Source organism: Phoxinus phoxinus (assembly GCF_949152265.1).
Source record: "Phoxinus phoxinus genome assembly, chromosome: 11".
In the NCBI taxonomy this organism is placed as follows: domain Eukaryota; kingdom Metazoa; phylum Chordata; class Actinopteri; order Cypriniformes; family Leuciscidae; genus Phoxinus; species Phoxinus phoxinus.
The window spans coordinates 32,617,128-32,632,947 of NC_136886.1; the positions used below are offsets into that span (position 1 = coordinate 32,617,128).

General features: G+C 37.1%; 1 protein-coding gene across 4 annotated transcripts in view; it reads right to left on the minus strand.

The window, feature by feature from the left end:
• Window positions 1-886: 886 nt before the first annotated feature.
• Window positions 887-15,820, minus strand: part of col28a2b (collagen, type XXVIII, alpha 2b) — a 34,698-nt gene continuing 19,764 nt past the window's right edge. For all 4 annotated transcript variants that reach the window (XM_079627775.1, XM_079627777.1, XM_079627776.1 and 1 more), the window contains 22 exons: window positions 14,849-14,917; window positions 12,641-12,709; window positions 12,472-12,540; window positions 12,296-12,364; window positions 11,704-11,775; window positions 11,544-11,612; window positions 10,886-10,957; window positions 10,720-10,788; window positions 9,428-9,496; window positions 8,405-8,473; window positions 8,193-8,261; window positions 8,043-8,111; window positions 6,852-6,920; window positions 6,696-6,764; window positions 6,537-6,617; window positions 6,300-6,335; window positions 6,183-6,219; window positions 4,674-5,231; window positions 2,309-2,556; window positions 1,991-2,195; window positions 1,366-1,557; window positions 887-1,274 (listed from right to left, as the gene is read on the minus strand). In XM_079627775.1, the coding sequence (XP_079483901.1) occupies window positions 1,267-1,274; window positions 1,366-1,557; window positions 1,991-2,195; window positions 2,309-2,556; window positions 4,674-5,231; window positions 6,183-6,219; window positions 6,300-6,335; window positions 6,537-6,617; window positions 6,696-6,764; window positions 6,852-6,920; window positions 8,043-8,111; window positions 8,193-8,261; window positions 8,405-8,473; window positions 9,428-9,496; window positions 10,720-10,788; window positions 10,886-10,957; window positions 11,544-11,612; window positions 11,704-11,775; window positions 12,296-12,364; window positions 12,472-12,540; window positions 12,641-12,709; window positions 14,849-14,917 (2,337 nt within the window). In that variant the 3' untranslated portion in view covers window positions 887-1,266. The remainder of the gene's footprint in view (window positions 1,275-1,365; window positions 1,558-1,990; window positions 2,196-2,308; window positions 2,557-4,673; window positions 5,232-6,182; window positions 6,220-6,299; window positions 6,336-6,536; window positions 6,618-6,695; window positions 6,765-6,851; window positions 6,921-8,042; window positions 8,112-8,192; window positions 8,262-8,404; window positions 8,474-9,427; window positions 9,497-10,719; window positions 10,789-10,885; window positions 10,958-11,543; window positions 11,613-11,703; window positions 11,776-12,295; window positions 12,365-12,471; window positions 12,541-12,640; window positions 12,710-14,848; window positions 14,918-15,820) is intronic.

Below are 15,820 nucleotides of genomic sequence, written 5' to 3' on the forward strand. Positions count from 1 at the left end.
TATTTAACCAAATCCAGGAATTTCATGCATATACATTTTTGTGAAAAGATAACAAATTGGAGAAAGAGGTTTTGCCAACATAATGGTGTAGTATGGGCACCAGTAGCAAGAAGCTAACTGGACTATGCCTAAGAAGACGCCAACCCTTTGCTCCAAATTAATTAGTCACATGAACAGAAATGTCAGGTCATGTACGTCCAGGACTGCATCCCATGCACCTGCCATTGAGATGAATGTGAATGCTAACGGTTAGCCGTCTCATGTACAGGTGAAACTCGAAAAATGTTAATATGGTGCAAAAGTTCATTTATTTCAGTAATTCAACTTAAAAGGTGAAACTAATATATTATATAGACTCATTACATGCAAAGTGAGATATTTCAAGCCTTTATTTGTTATAATTGTGATGATTATGGCTTACAGCTTATGAAAACCCCAAATTCAAAATTAGAATATTGTGAAAATATTGTAAATTATAACAAATAAAGGCTTGAAATATCTCACTTTGCATGTAATGAGTCTATATAATATATAAGTTTCACCTTTTTAAGTTGAATTACTGAAATAAATTCAGTAACCATATTCACAATTTTGCACCATATTCAAATTTTTCGAGTTTGTTCCGAGTTTGAGCCTTAAACCAGTATTATTATAGTCATCCTTGGACATCACAATACCAAAAGATGGTTTCTTTCCAGAAGATGGCAGTGTCTAACCTCAAGAGAACCATGTGTTTCCTCATTATAACTCTATTATAATAAAAACCAGAGTTCTGTAAAAAAGAGCACAAATCCTCCTTTAGCGGAGCATAACTCATCATTAAATCATCATTTAGTGAACATGGGATTACAGAACTTTTAAATTTGTTGACAGTGTAACAGCCAAGCCATTTATCCACATACAAAATATTTTATTACAAAAAGTACATACAGTACAAGATAAAAAATTACAAACTTTCACTGATACTGAAAACATTAGTTCTCAAAAATCAAGAACACATTTAATTTATTATTACATAAATGCCAATTCAATGAATGTTGTGTAACTATAACAGTGTTGAATATTACAATATTGCTCACCGTATTCACAGTTCTGCTGGTTGTGATATGAAATGATATGCTTTCTCGATTAGCTACGGTTGCATAACAATGTCCCTTAATAAATGTCCTTTCCTACAACATTTTTATGCTTCGTGTTTTTCAGTGCAGGTCCGTCTGAGTGTAAGTGAGGAATTACAGACAAAGGAAAATGTATCCACAACTGTTATCAGCCTCCTAAATGCAAAGAAAATAGTGTGACTAAATGGCAGGAACTGGTGTCCATTTTCATTTGCTGTAATATTTACTTATCCGGAGTGTGTTTTACCTGCTCTCACGACCACACATGTCCTCTTGCACTCTTCTTCTGTGTCAAAGCGGTTCCGGTTCCCGTCGCAGCCTCCATACCAGAACTGTGCGCAGGCGTTGGCCTGCCGGTCGTAGTACCATCGGATGTTATAGTCCCGACAAGGGCCCTGATCCAGGAGCAGCTCACAACGGGGGTCCAGAGACACAAACTCTGAACATAGATGTAAAAACAATATTTAGCAAGACGGCAAATTCTTTAGGTATGAGTAACTACAAAATCAGGAATTTGCCCCCCTCCCCAACATATATAACCTGTTAGATAAAATGTTTTATTTTTTATTTTTATGTACACAAATTTTCAAAAGTTTGGGGTCTGTAATATTTTGTGTGTGTGTGTGTGTGTGTAAACCGTGATACATTTTTTCAGGATTCTTTGATAAATAGAAGTTCGAAAGAACAGCATTTATTTGAAATATAAATATTTTGAAACATTATAAATGTCTTTAGTGTTACTTTTGACCAATTTAATGCATCCTTGCTGAATAAAATTATTAACTGAAAAAAGATTTATGTATAAAAAATGTTTACTGACTCCAAACGTATGTGTATTTTGTATTGTATTAGTGAGTGTGTCATGTGTTTACCTTTAGGTAACGGTGGTCGTGGGGCTGGTATATACAGCACTGAGGATGATGACGAGTTCACAGTTGTTGATGATGATGATGATGATGATGTCCCTGATGAAGGTCTGCTATTTGTGGATGTCCCCGTGATTGTTGGAGTATCTCCTCTACCGCTGCTCTGCTCTGAAGTGTTTATGTCTGGTGTCTCAGTTACACGCTCAGCCTCCTAAGGGAACATCACACACACACACACACACACGCACGCACGCACGCACGCACGCACAAAACAAAATTAGAGCACAAATATAAAAATCCATTCACTATCTTCAGTACACTAACCTTATTAATGTCTGGACCAAATGTTAGATCAAACGTTTCTCCCTTCCCGCGCTCTTGAGTAACCGTGTTCATCCCAGATTGTGATCCCTTGTTCTCTCTGTTGCCTTCATTTATGTTGGTGCCAGAATTATACCTGCCGTTCCCATTGCCATTAATTCCATATCCGTTTTCAAAACCATTAATGCGACTGAAGATAAGGGCTCCGTTCTCATCCTCACAGAGCTGATTGACTAGTTTGGACTCCAGAGCTGTATGAGGGACAATTAAAAAGAGGGGGAAAATGGGAAATATATTATACATTTACTTTAAAATAATTTTCAGTCAGTAAATTTCACAAATAATTACAAAAATGGCAAGTAATACATTGAATTAAATATGAAATGTTAAAGTATAAAGAATGAAATAATATTTTCTTGTAAAACATACTTCAAAAATCTTTGTTATATTTTCATTAACTTTGAAAAATTATATATACACACTATATATATACATATATATAACATTTTTCAAAATTATATAGGTGAAAAACAGATATAGGTGTACTATTATACTATTTTTAACATATATATATAAGATATATATATAAAAAAATCATATTGTGTATCATAAATGCTAAAGGTGTCAGAATAGTACACCTGTATTTTTCCTATGCATTTTCCCCCATGTCAACAACCCTATGTGTTAACAGTGTAAACATTTTTATAAAAGAAGATATGCAGCAGTTTTTAAATATATGTGTTTAAATCTAAAAATTAACAATAATGATACATAATGTACTGGTAATGAAACAAAAGTATGAATGATTCTAGCATAATTCTGCATCACATGATCTTTCTATTATGAATGCTTAATGTTTAAGTGCAGTTATTATCTTAATATTAAAGTTGATTTAAGTTTGTGTGTAAAATGTATTAACTTGTTAGCAGTGCAATCAAATCATAATTAAAAATAAAAAGAGATGTGAAAAAAAAAAAAAAACATTCTGTGGGAAAAAGCATCATGCACAAATTGACGGCAGACAGCACACATCCATACGTTCAATATTCAAAGATATACCATGGTCTGGGTGAATACTCGATTCTGATTGGCTGCAGGGTGTCCATTAAAAAGTCCATCAAATAGGACACCTAGTAAAGGAGTTCTAAAACCGTTAGATTTCAATTGTAAAACTAATTAAAATATAAACTAATGTTTTATAAATGTGTTGTTTGGCAAGTGAACATGGTATAAGCAGGTTAATGGCCTTCGGGGTGTCCATTGTCAGGTATTAATGGACTTCGGCGGAGGCAAACGTCCGACGCGCACACCTCACCGTCGTCCATTAAAGGATTAGTTCACTTTTTAAAAAACTTTTGCTAATAATTTACTCACCCCCATGTCATCCAAGATGTCCATGTCTTTCTTTCTTCAGTCGAAAAGAAATTAAGGTTTTTGATGAAAACATTTCTCCATATAATGGACTTCAATGGGTCCCAAACGGTTCAAGGTCCAGATGACAGTGTCAGTGCCGCTTCAAAGGACTTTAAACGACACCAGACGATGAATACGGGTCTTATTTAGCGAAACGATCAGTCATTTCAAAAATAAATAAAAAAGTTAAGTTTTATAAAGCACAAACGCTCGCCTTGCTCTGTTCTGTGATGCGCGTTCGTGACATCACGTAATACGCAGTTACGTTGAAAAGGTCACGCTTGACGAGTCAGTGTTTACAAATGTGCGGAAGGAGGACCATATACACATATTCAAATGTCTTTGTGTCAGTTTATCGTTTCAAATGCCCATTGCGTGTGTGTATCCTGGGTGTTGTAATATTAAAAAGCCTAAAAGAAAATGTTCGTCAGGACAGACATTTTTTACTTTTCATAGAAGCGTGACCTTCTCAACGTAATTGCGTATTACGTGACGTCACGAACGCGCATCACAGAACAGAGCTAGGCGAGCATTTGTGCTTATAAAACTTAAACTTTATTTTTATTTTTTAAATGACTGATCGTTTCGCTAGATCAGACCCGTATTCATCGTCTGATATCGTTTAAAGCCCTTTGAAGCGGCACTGACACTGTCATTTGGACCTCGAACCGTTTGGGACCCATTGACGTCCATTATATGGAGAAATGTTTTCATCAAAAACCTTCATTTCTTTTCGACTGAAGAAAGAAAGACGTGGACATCTTGGATGACATGGGGGTGAGTAAATAATCAGCAAAAGTTTTTTTAAAAGTGAACTAATCCTCTAATACCTGACAATGGATACCTCGTCGGGCATTAACCCTTACGTATGTACCTTCCCATCACCAGAGAAGTACTTTCATACAGTAGAAGTCTGTGAACTGGCATTCAGCCTCAAGCTTGCTGTGTGTATTACCTGGCAAGGTGTTGAAGTCGTCTATGTAGTACATGTGCTCAGTGTCAGGGTCCGACGCAATGAGATTAAGCTCCTGGAGAAACTCTTCCTGTGTCGGATCACTGATGTTAACAATCCCCAGAGCGTACATCTCAATGTTGGCAGCATGCGCCTCTCTAACAGCGATCTCCAGCTTCACAGGCTCACGTTTATCCGTCTGCCCGTCTGTGATGACAATGGCAACCTTCCTCACACCCGTCCTCGCGCTGTAAAACGCTTCGTGAGTTGCTTTGCGGATGGCAGAGCCGGTGTACGTGCCCTCGCCCATGTAGGGAACCCGGCGTATGGCTTGTTTAACATCTTCTTTGGTCATGTAGCGAGCGAGGTTGAACTCAAGCTGGACCTCAAGGCTGTAACAAACCAGGCCGACTCGAGTGGCATTACGTCCCACGGTGAGTCTGTCGACTAGTGCGGCCACAAAGTCCTTTATGATCTCAAAGTTTTCAGGACCAACGCTCTCAGAGCTGTCAATCACAAACACTAGCTCCATGGGACGCTCTTTACATTTGACTCCACAGCCTGAAAGACAGTACAGTATTGAACAGAAAACCAGTGAGACTGGCCTAAGATTATATGCCATTTAAAAGTTTGGGGTCAGTAAAACCTTTTTGAAGAAATTCATACTTTTATTGAGCAAGGATGCATTAACTTGATCAAATGTGACAGTAAAGATGTTTATAGTGTTACAAAAGATTTAGATTTCAACTTGAAATGAACTTTCAATTTATTTAAGAATCCTGGAAACGATTAATTATCACAGTTTCAACAACAACATGAAGCAGCAAAACTGTTTTCAACATTGATAATAATCAGAAATGTTTTATGTGCAGCAAATCATCATATTAAAATGATTTCTGAAGGATCATGTGACACTGAAGACTGGAGTAATGATGCTGAAAATTCAGCTTTGATCACAGGAATAAATTACAATTTAAAATATATTCAAATCATGGTTATCATTTACTAAAACTAAAACTATTACAACATTTCTGTTCAATAAAATAAAGCTGAAATAAATAAATATATAAATGATTTTGGCAATAAACTGAAATAAGTTTAAGCTGAAGCACTACAATTATTAAATGCAAATAAATAAAAACAAACACTAAATTAAATTAAAACTGAAATAAAAATAAATTAAACCTAATAGCAAAAAAACAAAAACAAAACTAATACCTTGACAAAAAACACATTTGTATATACAGAAAACAAAATTAACTAAAAGCTAACAAAATACTAATAAAACTATAATACAACTAAAATAACACTGATTCAAATAGAAATATTGTAATAATGTTTCACAATATTTCAGGTTTTACTATATTTTTCATCAAATAAGTGCAGCCTTGTTGAGCAGAAGAATCTTTTTTCAAAATCATCAGGAAAAAAAATCTTACCAACCCCAAACTTTTGACCGATACATAAAGCATATTACGTTGTATATTAAGTGTAATGTGGGATGCAACATACCACAAATCTCCCTGATCATTTTGATGATGTCGTCCCTCTAAAAACAAACATCATATTTGAATGAGTGAAATATGCACAGTGTGTTTTGAATATTGTGGTATGATGTGAAAGACAAACCGTTAGCCCAGAGTCTCCTTTGATTCCTGGTCTACCCTGAAAAAGTGAGTTATAATTAATGACACTACTGAGATTTATTTTTATAAACATAATTTTGCCTCTCTTTTACTCAGCCGAAAAAATAAATGATGACTATATGCATAAGCGTCGATTTCGCCCGTGACTATATCCACAACTCATACACAGTGTAATGACCGATTTGAAATGCTCTGTTAACATTGAGATTAGTTTACTAACTGTTTGTCCAGGAGTGCCAGAATCTCCCATGTCACCTTTAACTCCCTTCATCCCTCTCTCGCCCTGAGCTCCACGATCCCCCTGAGAAACACAAATGGACTCATTACAATATATGAATATTCAATCATGTAACACAGATTATACAACAAAACCTGAGACCTTTGACCCCGGCATCCCTTCTCCAAGAGGTCCCCTTGGCCCGGTTACACCCTGCGACCCCTGATCTCCCTATAATAGAGTATATAAGATGTGCGCTTAGGTTTAGATATAGATATGTCTTCAAATCTTTATGACGTGTGTATGCCAGTGCCTCACTTTTGGACCCTGTATGCCTTGTCCTGGTGGCCCGGTTGGGCCAGGAGGTCCTGGTCTTCCCATGTTGCCCTGAGAGAGAGTATTCAGCATAAATCAAAAGTTAAAACACATTCGTGCAGAGATAAAAGCAGAACTCGGACATCTGGAATGACGTTTATGTTACTGGATTACATTATCTGGATTTGTTGGACATATGTAAAAGATTTTCTGGTGTGTGTGTGTGTGTGTGAATATACGATCATGGATACAGTACTATGATAAATGTGGTGTTAAGATGATGTGGTAATCGATGAAACCTTTGAGGAATGGGATGTATTCCAAAGAAAGTTTTTATTCGTGTGCTTTGGCATTTACAGCGTCTCAAAAAATGTATTTATATACATGACACACTTAAAAAATGTCTGAATATTATTGCATTATATAACAAAACAAAGAAAGTTGCACTTATTTTAAAGATTACTTTTTTTTTTACAACTTATCTCTAATATTTTGTACTATAAAATATAAATTATATACCGCTCAAATATTGGTGGTTGATGATTTTTTTTAATAAGTGTCTTCTGCTCACTAATTTATTTGATCAAAAATACAGTAAAAACAGCATTTAAAAAAATATATATTATTGCAATTTAAAGTAAGTGTTTTCTATGTGAATATATATATATATATATACACGTGAATATATAGAATATATGTGAATATAATATATAGTGATCAAAGCGGCATTTTCAGCATCATTACTCCAGTCTTCAGAGTCACATGATCCTTCAGAAATCATTCTAATATGATGATTTGCTGCTTAAAAATAATTTTTATTATTATCAATCTTGAAAACAGTTGTGCTGCTTTATATTAATATTATTTCAGGATTAATTTTTTTTTACTGTCTTTACTTTTGATGCAATTTAATGTGTCGTTGCTTAATAATAATCTTACTGACCCAAACTTTTTAACGGTAGTGTAAATATTAGATTAACATAGAATTTATATTTCATATTTTCACATTTTAAATTAATTTTACTTATTTACTTATAATGTCTGCATCTTACCCAACCAATATAGAAATCTTATGGCACAATGGGAGAAGATCTAATGCAATAATGTGTTAAATCAAGACTAAGACGGGCTGAAAGAGATTGAGAAGGGCTAAATCAACACATCATCACTATCGGCCTGTGTTTGATGACGTACAGGTGGTCCTTGCAGTCCTTCCCCTGGAGGTCCAGGCTGGCCTGGTGAACCTCTGAAGCCAACATCACCCTGAGACACAGTCACGATAAAATATCACTATATGTTCATTCAATATATCTGCTTTAGTGTGACACATAATAACCGTCCTACCTTTGGTCCTGGTACTCCGATGCCCTCTTGACCATGTTCTCCGGGAAGACCAGGGGGACCAGGAGGCCCCTGAAAAGGAAGCCAACAAACAAATGACACACACAACAACAAAAACAACAAAATATAGCCTCATCATGCTGAATAATTAAGTTTTCTATGATGCCATGAACATGAATGGAATTTAAATAGGATTTTGTGGATGTTTAACGTACCGAGGGACCAGGATAGCCGTCGCCTTTAGGGCCACTTAGACCAAGAGGACCGGGGTCACCACGATCACCCTGAGAAACAAAGCATGAGCTATCCAATGAATTTTGATCAAGAACTGACATCATTAATAACAGAGAGAAAGGTTTGTTTTACAATTTTAACTATCCACACTATTCCTGCGCCCCATGGCGCTTTGCGCGAATTATGGGTGTAACTTTCGTTAAGCTGTAAACAATCAGTGAAAAGGCTCGCTCTATGAACGCAATACGTTAAGAAAGTGACATTAATCTACTCACCGTTCAACCATTGAACATTAAAAGGAAATTTAAAAGTGTAAAAGCATCAACAAAGTACTTTCAACAGATCAAAATAACCCCAAAGCGCGAGTCTTTGGTTAAATATCACTGTAATAGGCCTATATCTGTATTATGTAACTTATGTCTCCTTAATCAAAAATGTTCATTAACTTCAGCATTACGTGATACTATTTCAAAATGATTTCCGTCATTTTGAAAGGTTATTGCATTTACCTGTGAAAACAAACCTGGAAAGAGACGTGAGGATTTGATGAGAATAACGAGAGATTATTCATGGATTCCAGTGAATTATTAATTGAATATATCGTAAATTAAATTCGTGAGAACAGACCACAAATGTGCAGTATATGTTGTCCTTTTCCATACTTTTACAGCGGATTGCAAAGGGAAAAAAGAAAATGATCACGAGGAAAAGAAAGCAGAGACTGAAAAGAGCTCTTGCCATAGATATTATTGTTATAACATGTCACGTTAAAATACCAAGTGTAATGTTATTCTTATGATGTCTGAAAATAAACCATGAAGGGAAATTGACAGATCATCCAGTCAAACTAACAGATAAGCTTTATTTGTTGGGCAAACTTATGATTTTAAATTATTAGTTTCAGCCTTTTTGAATGGAAGTTCCTCAAACCGGAAGTGCCACCCATAATTCAAAACGCAGTGAGATCATCAGGAATAAGGTGGATAAATAATAATTACATGTACCTTTGGTCCAGGAAGTCCATACCCTATCTCTCCTTCTAAACCAGGTGGACCTGATGGGCCGGAGTCACCCTACAATCAGACATTATTATGTTATTTTAAAGATTCCTAATTTTGTTTGGAGTCTCCTACAATAGGTTCACATGCATCCAAGGTCAAAAACACTTTAATTTTCTCATAATATGCATTGCACATCACATAACTGGAGTCTAAACTCCAACTGGAGTCTAAAAACTGTTTGTTCGATAAGTTAGTCTCTCTAAACCACTCCTTTATGGGAGTCTGCTCTGCTCTGATTGGTTAGACAGCCCAATCTGTTATGATTGGTCGACCGTTTACAGCGCGCGTTAGAAACTAAACAAAAAAATTACCATATCTGAATATCAGCTCCGGAGGCTTCCTCAGAGCTTGATACACAGTGATATGAACAGATCGGGATCACACATGATGCGTTTTTTGCAGAGAGAGGCGCCTTTTTTCAATTGTTTTCCTATGGCAGTGAGCGTTGTGCACGCTGTTTATGTGCACCTCGTGTTTTACCGCCTGCTGCGCCTCGCGTTTTCGAAGTTGAAAAAAATCAACTCCGAGTGGAAATAGCGCCCGACGTCATCGCTGTTTTTCCCACTGTCCAATCGAATGAAGGAAGAGGCGGGCCTTCCGTTGTGGTGATGAAAGCTACAGTTGCTTTGAACGCCCGGAGAGTGCGATGATGAAGGATAAACTTGTGGTGCTCTCGCGGGTTACCAAGAGCTAAAGACTTCACGGACCGTAACTACCACAATGTTAACAGAAAGTAAATTAAAAAAGCTCATTTGACATTTACTTGACTGACAGGACATCTGTTTCGACAACATGAACCAAACTCTTCCAGTCTCAGGTACAACTACAGTGTTTGATCTATACAGTGTCAGACATCTTCTGATCAGATTTTCTGTCAAATCAAATGCTCTCTAGAATCTGAAGCTCCGCCCCCTACATTACAAATAGACGCTGAAGCTGCGGCTAAAATCGGTCACACAATTACTATTTTCTATATGGTGAATGGAACATAATGCACTATATAGGGCACATAAATGCGCTGTATATATATAATAGCTGTGTATATGATATGAGCTGTGATATAAACAAAACAGGAGATGGAGGTGGAAGAAGTGCTCGATATGTCCCGACATACTGTGTATTTGATAGGTTTTATATATATATTGTGGGTCCAAAAAGTCTGAAAGTAACTTTAACTCCAAGTTTCTTTGTTTTATAGTGCAAATACCAAAAAACTTCAATAGAAAAGCTTTTACTTTTGGTCCTGGTATTGCACGTCCCGGTAGTCCAGGTAAACCCAGTCGCCCAGGGGTGCCAGGCTCTCCCTACAAAGACATTAATAAAAAACAGAATGAAAATTATTTTAGTTATTTTTACCCTCAAACTCATTTTGTTTGATATGATATACCAAAAGACACTCACCTTTGACCCTGAGGGTCCAGCTATTCCTGATGGCCCTGCTAACCCACGGATTCCCCGCTGACCCTGATCACCCTGCACAACATCACATTAACACAACACTACATCAACAAGCATCAAGTTGGCGTTCACAGTAAAACACCATAACAAGAAACAAGAACACACAACAATTTCCATTTCACTTTAACCCTGTAAAGCCTAAAATATTAAATAAAAGTCCATATTAAACCGTTTGTTGAACCTTTCTGCCGGGACTTTTACGGGCTTTTCCCAAATCACAGAAGTGACCTTGACGTCCAGGTTAGCGGTAGCATAAGCCATCAGACAAGTGTTATTTAAAACAACTCCTGATGTACTTACAAACTTTCCAATGCCTCGTTTTATGAGTACAGAACCTATTTGTACTATTGTATTAGTTTGGTGCCATCCCGGGCATTATTGGTGCGGGAATTTACCAGATACAATCTTGGATCCATTAGCGCCCGCACTAAGCCATTTGGCTGATATCTCTAAATAAGCTCTAACTTTAATAATGTTCGACCAAGGGAAAAAAGGTTGGCTTGAGGTCATGGTGCAAAGGACCCTAGGTTGAAATTTCTCCGAACCATCCATTTAAGATGATTTTAGAAAGGTAAACATAAGAGAAAAGTGAAAGAGATACTTTTTCACCCTGGATGCCCACTCCTGCTGCTCCTTCAGGGCCCCTCGACCCGGAGGCTCCTGGTTCTCCCTGAAATACAAACAGAGATACAACAATGAGTGTCTTTTTCTGATATGTTGATGCTGAGCAAGTGTCTCCGTGACTAAGGTGAGACTGGTACCTTCTGTCCTGGAGCTCCATCTTCCCCAGGTAATCCTGGTAATCCTGAAAACCCTGAAGCTCCAGGTTCCCCCTACACATGTATATAGATAATACTTTACAGATGAAACTCAAAAAATTTGAGAAACTTCATTTATATCAGTAATTCAACTTAAAGGGTGAAACTAATATATTATATAGACTCATTACATGCAAAGTGAGATATTTCAAGCCTTTATTTGTTATAATTTTGATGATTATGGCTTACAGATTATGAAAACCTTTTCACAATATTCTAATTTTGAATTTAGGGTTTTCATAAGCTGTAAGCCATAATCATCAACATTATAACAAATAAAGGCTTGGAATATCTCACTTTAAAAGTAATGAGTCTATATAATATATTAGTTTCACCTCTTAAGTTTAATTACTGAAATTAACTTTTGCACGATATTCAAATTTTTCGAGTTTCACCTGTAAAATCAGGATCATTAAGAGTTGAGCATACACACATATATACACTGTAAAAGCCAACTCCATTCTTTAATGTGCATATAAAAAACAAATGTTTTCATGTTGATTGTAGATTTAATAGTAAAGTGAAGAAGACTTACTTTAGCTCCCGGTTCTCCTGCTCCTCTCTCTCCTGGTGCACCACTCTCTCCTGGTAAACCTTGGTCACCCTTCAAGAGCACATTTGCAAGGCGTTTCCATATGTTATCAAATAACGTTTATCCAGGACCTAATACTATTTGGCGACTGTGTTTATAGCATGATGGGAAGCTCTTGCCTTTGATCCCGGGTAGCCCTCACCCGATGGGCCTCTGCTTCCCGGGGGTCCACGTGGTCCTTCCACACCCTAAAACAATCACCATGTGAAAAATCATCAATACATTCTTGGCTATGGATATACAAGACGTTATTATGCCATCATGCACAGATCATAAGTTTGTCAGCACCTTCTGTCCTTGGATCCCTTCTCCAGGAAGTCCAACTAGACCTTGAAGCCCAGGAGGACCAAAATCACCCTGAAGGGAATAAATAAAAATATATTTTCAGTGCCAAGCATAAGCAAATTTATCAGCTCATGTACAATCTAGTTATTAAAATGATTTTGATATCAATGTGTAATAGATACAACATTGATATTATTCATCTGTCTTGGCCACAGGCTGACTGCACTGCATGCTGTGACATGTTTCTCCAAACATCCACAGAGAGAGGTTCAATAATGCAAACTGTGCAAATAAGTAGCGGTGGGCGATATTACTGTATATATCATGGCGACGGCATAAAATGTGTATAGTTAGAGATTTTGCTATTGTGTATGTAAATACAGTATATGAGTAGCACAGCACTATTAACACTTTAGTGATAAAACGCATGAATGAGACAAAGATCGGGATGTACTTGATGTTAAATACATACTGGCACTCTGATAAAGTACACGAATAGAAAGATGCTTCTCTCAGAAAGCGGTCACGAATTTGGGATGTGCTCGATGTTAAAAAGAGTTATTAGGTGCAATATGCTGTGAAAAACAACTCAATTCGGCGCTCGCTCTGACTGACACAGCTGAAGTACGTACACAGAAAGCCAGTATGCGATCACATATTCAGTTCTCTTTCACGCAATTATGTCATAATGCACATTATGTAGCCTGGTTGACACCAGACCCTTCTCACAGCCCATTTCCAAAGGGGCGTCACCAACGGACGTCGCTCAAATGCCTCTGGGCGCAATTGGGTAGACCTAAAACCAATCACAGCGATCGTCATCGTGTAAAGCCCGCCTCAGCGTTTGTGATTGGTGCCTCGATTCGGAGAAATTGGAAATGGCCTTGAATGGGCTCTTGGCCAGACGGACTTGCAGAGCAAATCTCAAATTTGCCGGAAGTTCGTCAGGGTTTTCCCAGGCTACACATTATGTGGAGTATTCATGTAAACACAGCCAATTATGTCTCAAGTGAAAGTAACCAGATGTGTATTAGAGTGCGGATCGGGCCGAATTTTTCTGTCCGAGCCCGGCCCGCGTCCGACAGAGCAGTCACCAAACCCGACCCGAGCCCGACAGGCATAAAGATATTTATGTCCGAGCCCGACCCGAGACCGGCAGTTAAAACCCCATTTTTTTCTCATACTAATGACAATTGTACGTTTGTTTGTGTGGAAAGCCCGCTTTTATTAAGCAACTTTAGGAAGGCAATCGGAAATGTCAACAGGATGAGCGCATCAGCGCGCACGGAGGAACAAGCGCTCTTAACACAAGCGCGCGCACATTATGCACGAGTTTCGTTGGCACATTGGCTACCTACATAATAAGCTGTTTTAAATTTAAAATGTTCAATGCCTTATCGCACTGATGTGACCGAGCCTGACCCGAACCCGAACATCATTTCTATATATCTGTCCGAACCCGGCCCAGCCCGTCGGGTACCGGCAGGTCCCGTCGGGCTTGGGTCGGGTATCCATCCTCTAATGTGTATCAGTATAATGGATCTGTTCAATCGGTCTTAAAGTGACAGCAGTCTAATATACCTGCTGCTCTCTGTGACATCAAGAGAAAATCCCTCACTGCTCTCGACTGGATAACTTTTGTAGCTTTAATAAGAATACATGTATATTGAATTCATACAGTGAAGACTATGCATTATTATATTTTTACATCTGATTATTCATTTTCTGTACCATTTCTAACTGCATGTTAAATACATCTATGTACCTGAAAAACATAATTTGTTTAATTCTTATTTTTGTTATGTTGTATTTGTCCTATTGTTTGTAATTTGCTTCTTCATTATTTTTAATAAGAAAAATTAAAATTTTTTATAAAATTAAATAAAATAAAAATAACTATATTGTGATATATATCGTAATATCGTGAAATAAAATTTCTCATATCATGAAATAAAATTTTGGTTATATCGCCCACCCCTACAAATAAATTACACAAACTTTTTAGAGCTGAGAACATTTCAAATGTGGATGAATACTGAGAAAGGAATAATCTTTCTTTCTGAAGAAAACAAAACTTACAGCAGCTTTAGGTTACAGTAAACCCATGCATGAGATATGAGCTTGAGAGAGAAAGCGATTAAAGGAATAGTTCACCTAAAAATAAAAATTATGCCATCGACGTGTCATTTAAAACACATCCATATGTTTTACCTTGTCTCCTTTAATGCCAGAACCTATAGATCCTTTGGGTCCTTTCGGCCCCTCCAGACCCCTCTCACCCTGTAAAAGACAAACGTTTAAACCATCAAATAATTATTATTTCTGAAATTTACTAGCAATTTCTGAGTTTAAATTGTCTCAGAGTATCAGTGTACGGTATCCGAGTAGTTGCCAGGGAGTTGTTACGTGGTTGCTAAGATGTTCTGGTTGCTAATAATGGTTGCCTTAAAGGGATAGTTCACTTTAAAATGAAAATTCTGTCATCATATACTCACCCTCAAGCTGTTTCAAACCTGTATGAATTTATTTCTTCTGCTGAACACAAAGGAAGATATTTTGAAAAATGTCAGTAACAAAACAGTTACCAGGTCCCATTGACTTCCATAGTATTTTTTTTTCCTACTATGGAAGTCAATGGGACCTGGTAACTGTTTGGTTACTGACATTTTTCAAAATATCTTCCTTTGTGTTCAGCAGAAGAAAGAAATTCATACAGGTTTGAAACAACTTGAGGGTGAGTATATGATGACAGAATTTTCATTTTAAAGTGAACTATCCCTTTAACAAACACCACTAGTTAAAATCACTAATTCTGCCCTGTGCCAACACACTTCAACTGGAGCGATAACAATGCCAAAGTTATGGGTTTGATTCCAAGGTAGCACTCACTAAATGCACTTTAAGTCGCTTTGTATAAAAGCATCTGCCAAATACATAAATATACAGTATCTGACACAGCCTGCGGTTATCACATGCAGAGTCAAACCACAGCAGGATTGATTATGATCCATTATTTAATGGAAAAACAGATGAAAGAATGCTGGATCACTCAGGAATATAAACTGAAGTCAAAGGACACAAGGTTTAGACGTTTCAAAGGTTCTCTGATATAAACCACGCACACAAGACACGGCTTGAATAAAAAAAAAAAGTTTAACTCCTAAAAGCCTTGATATGACTCAT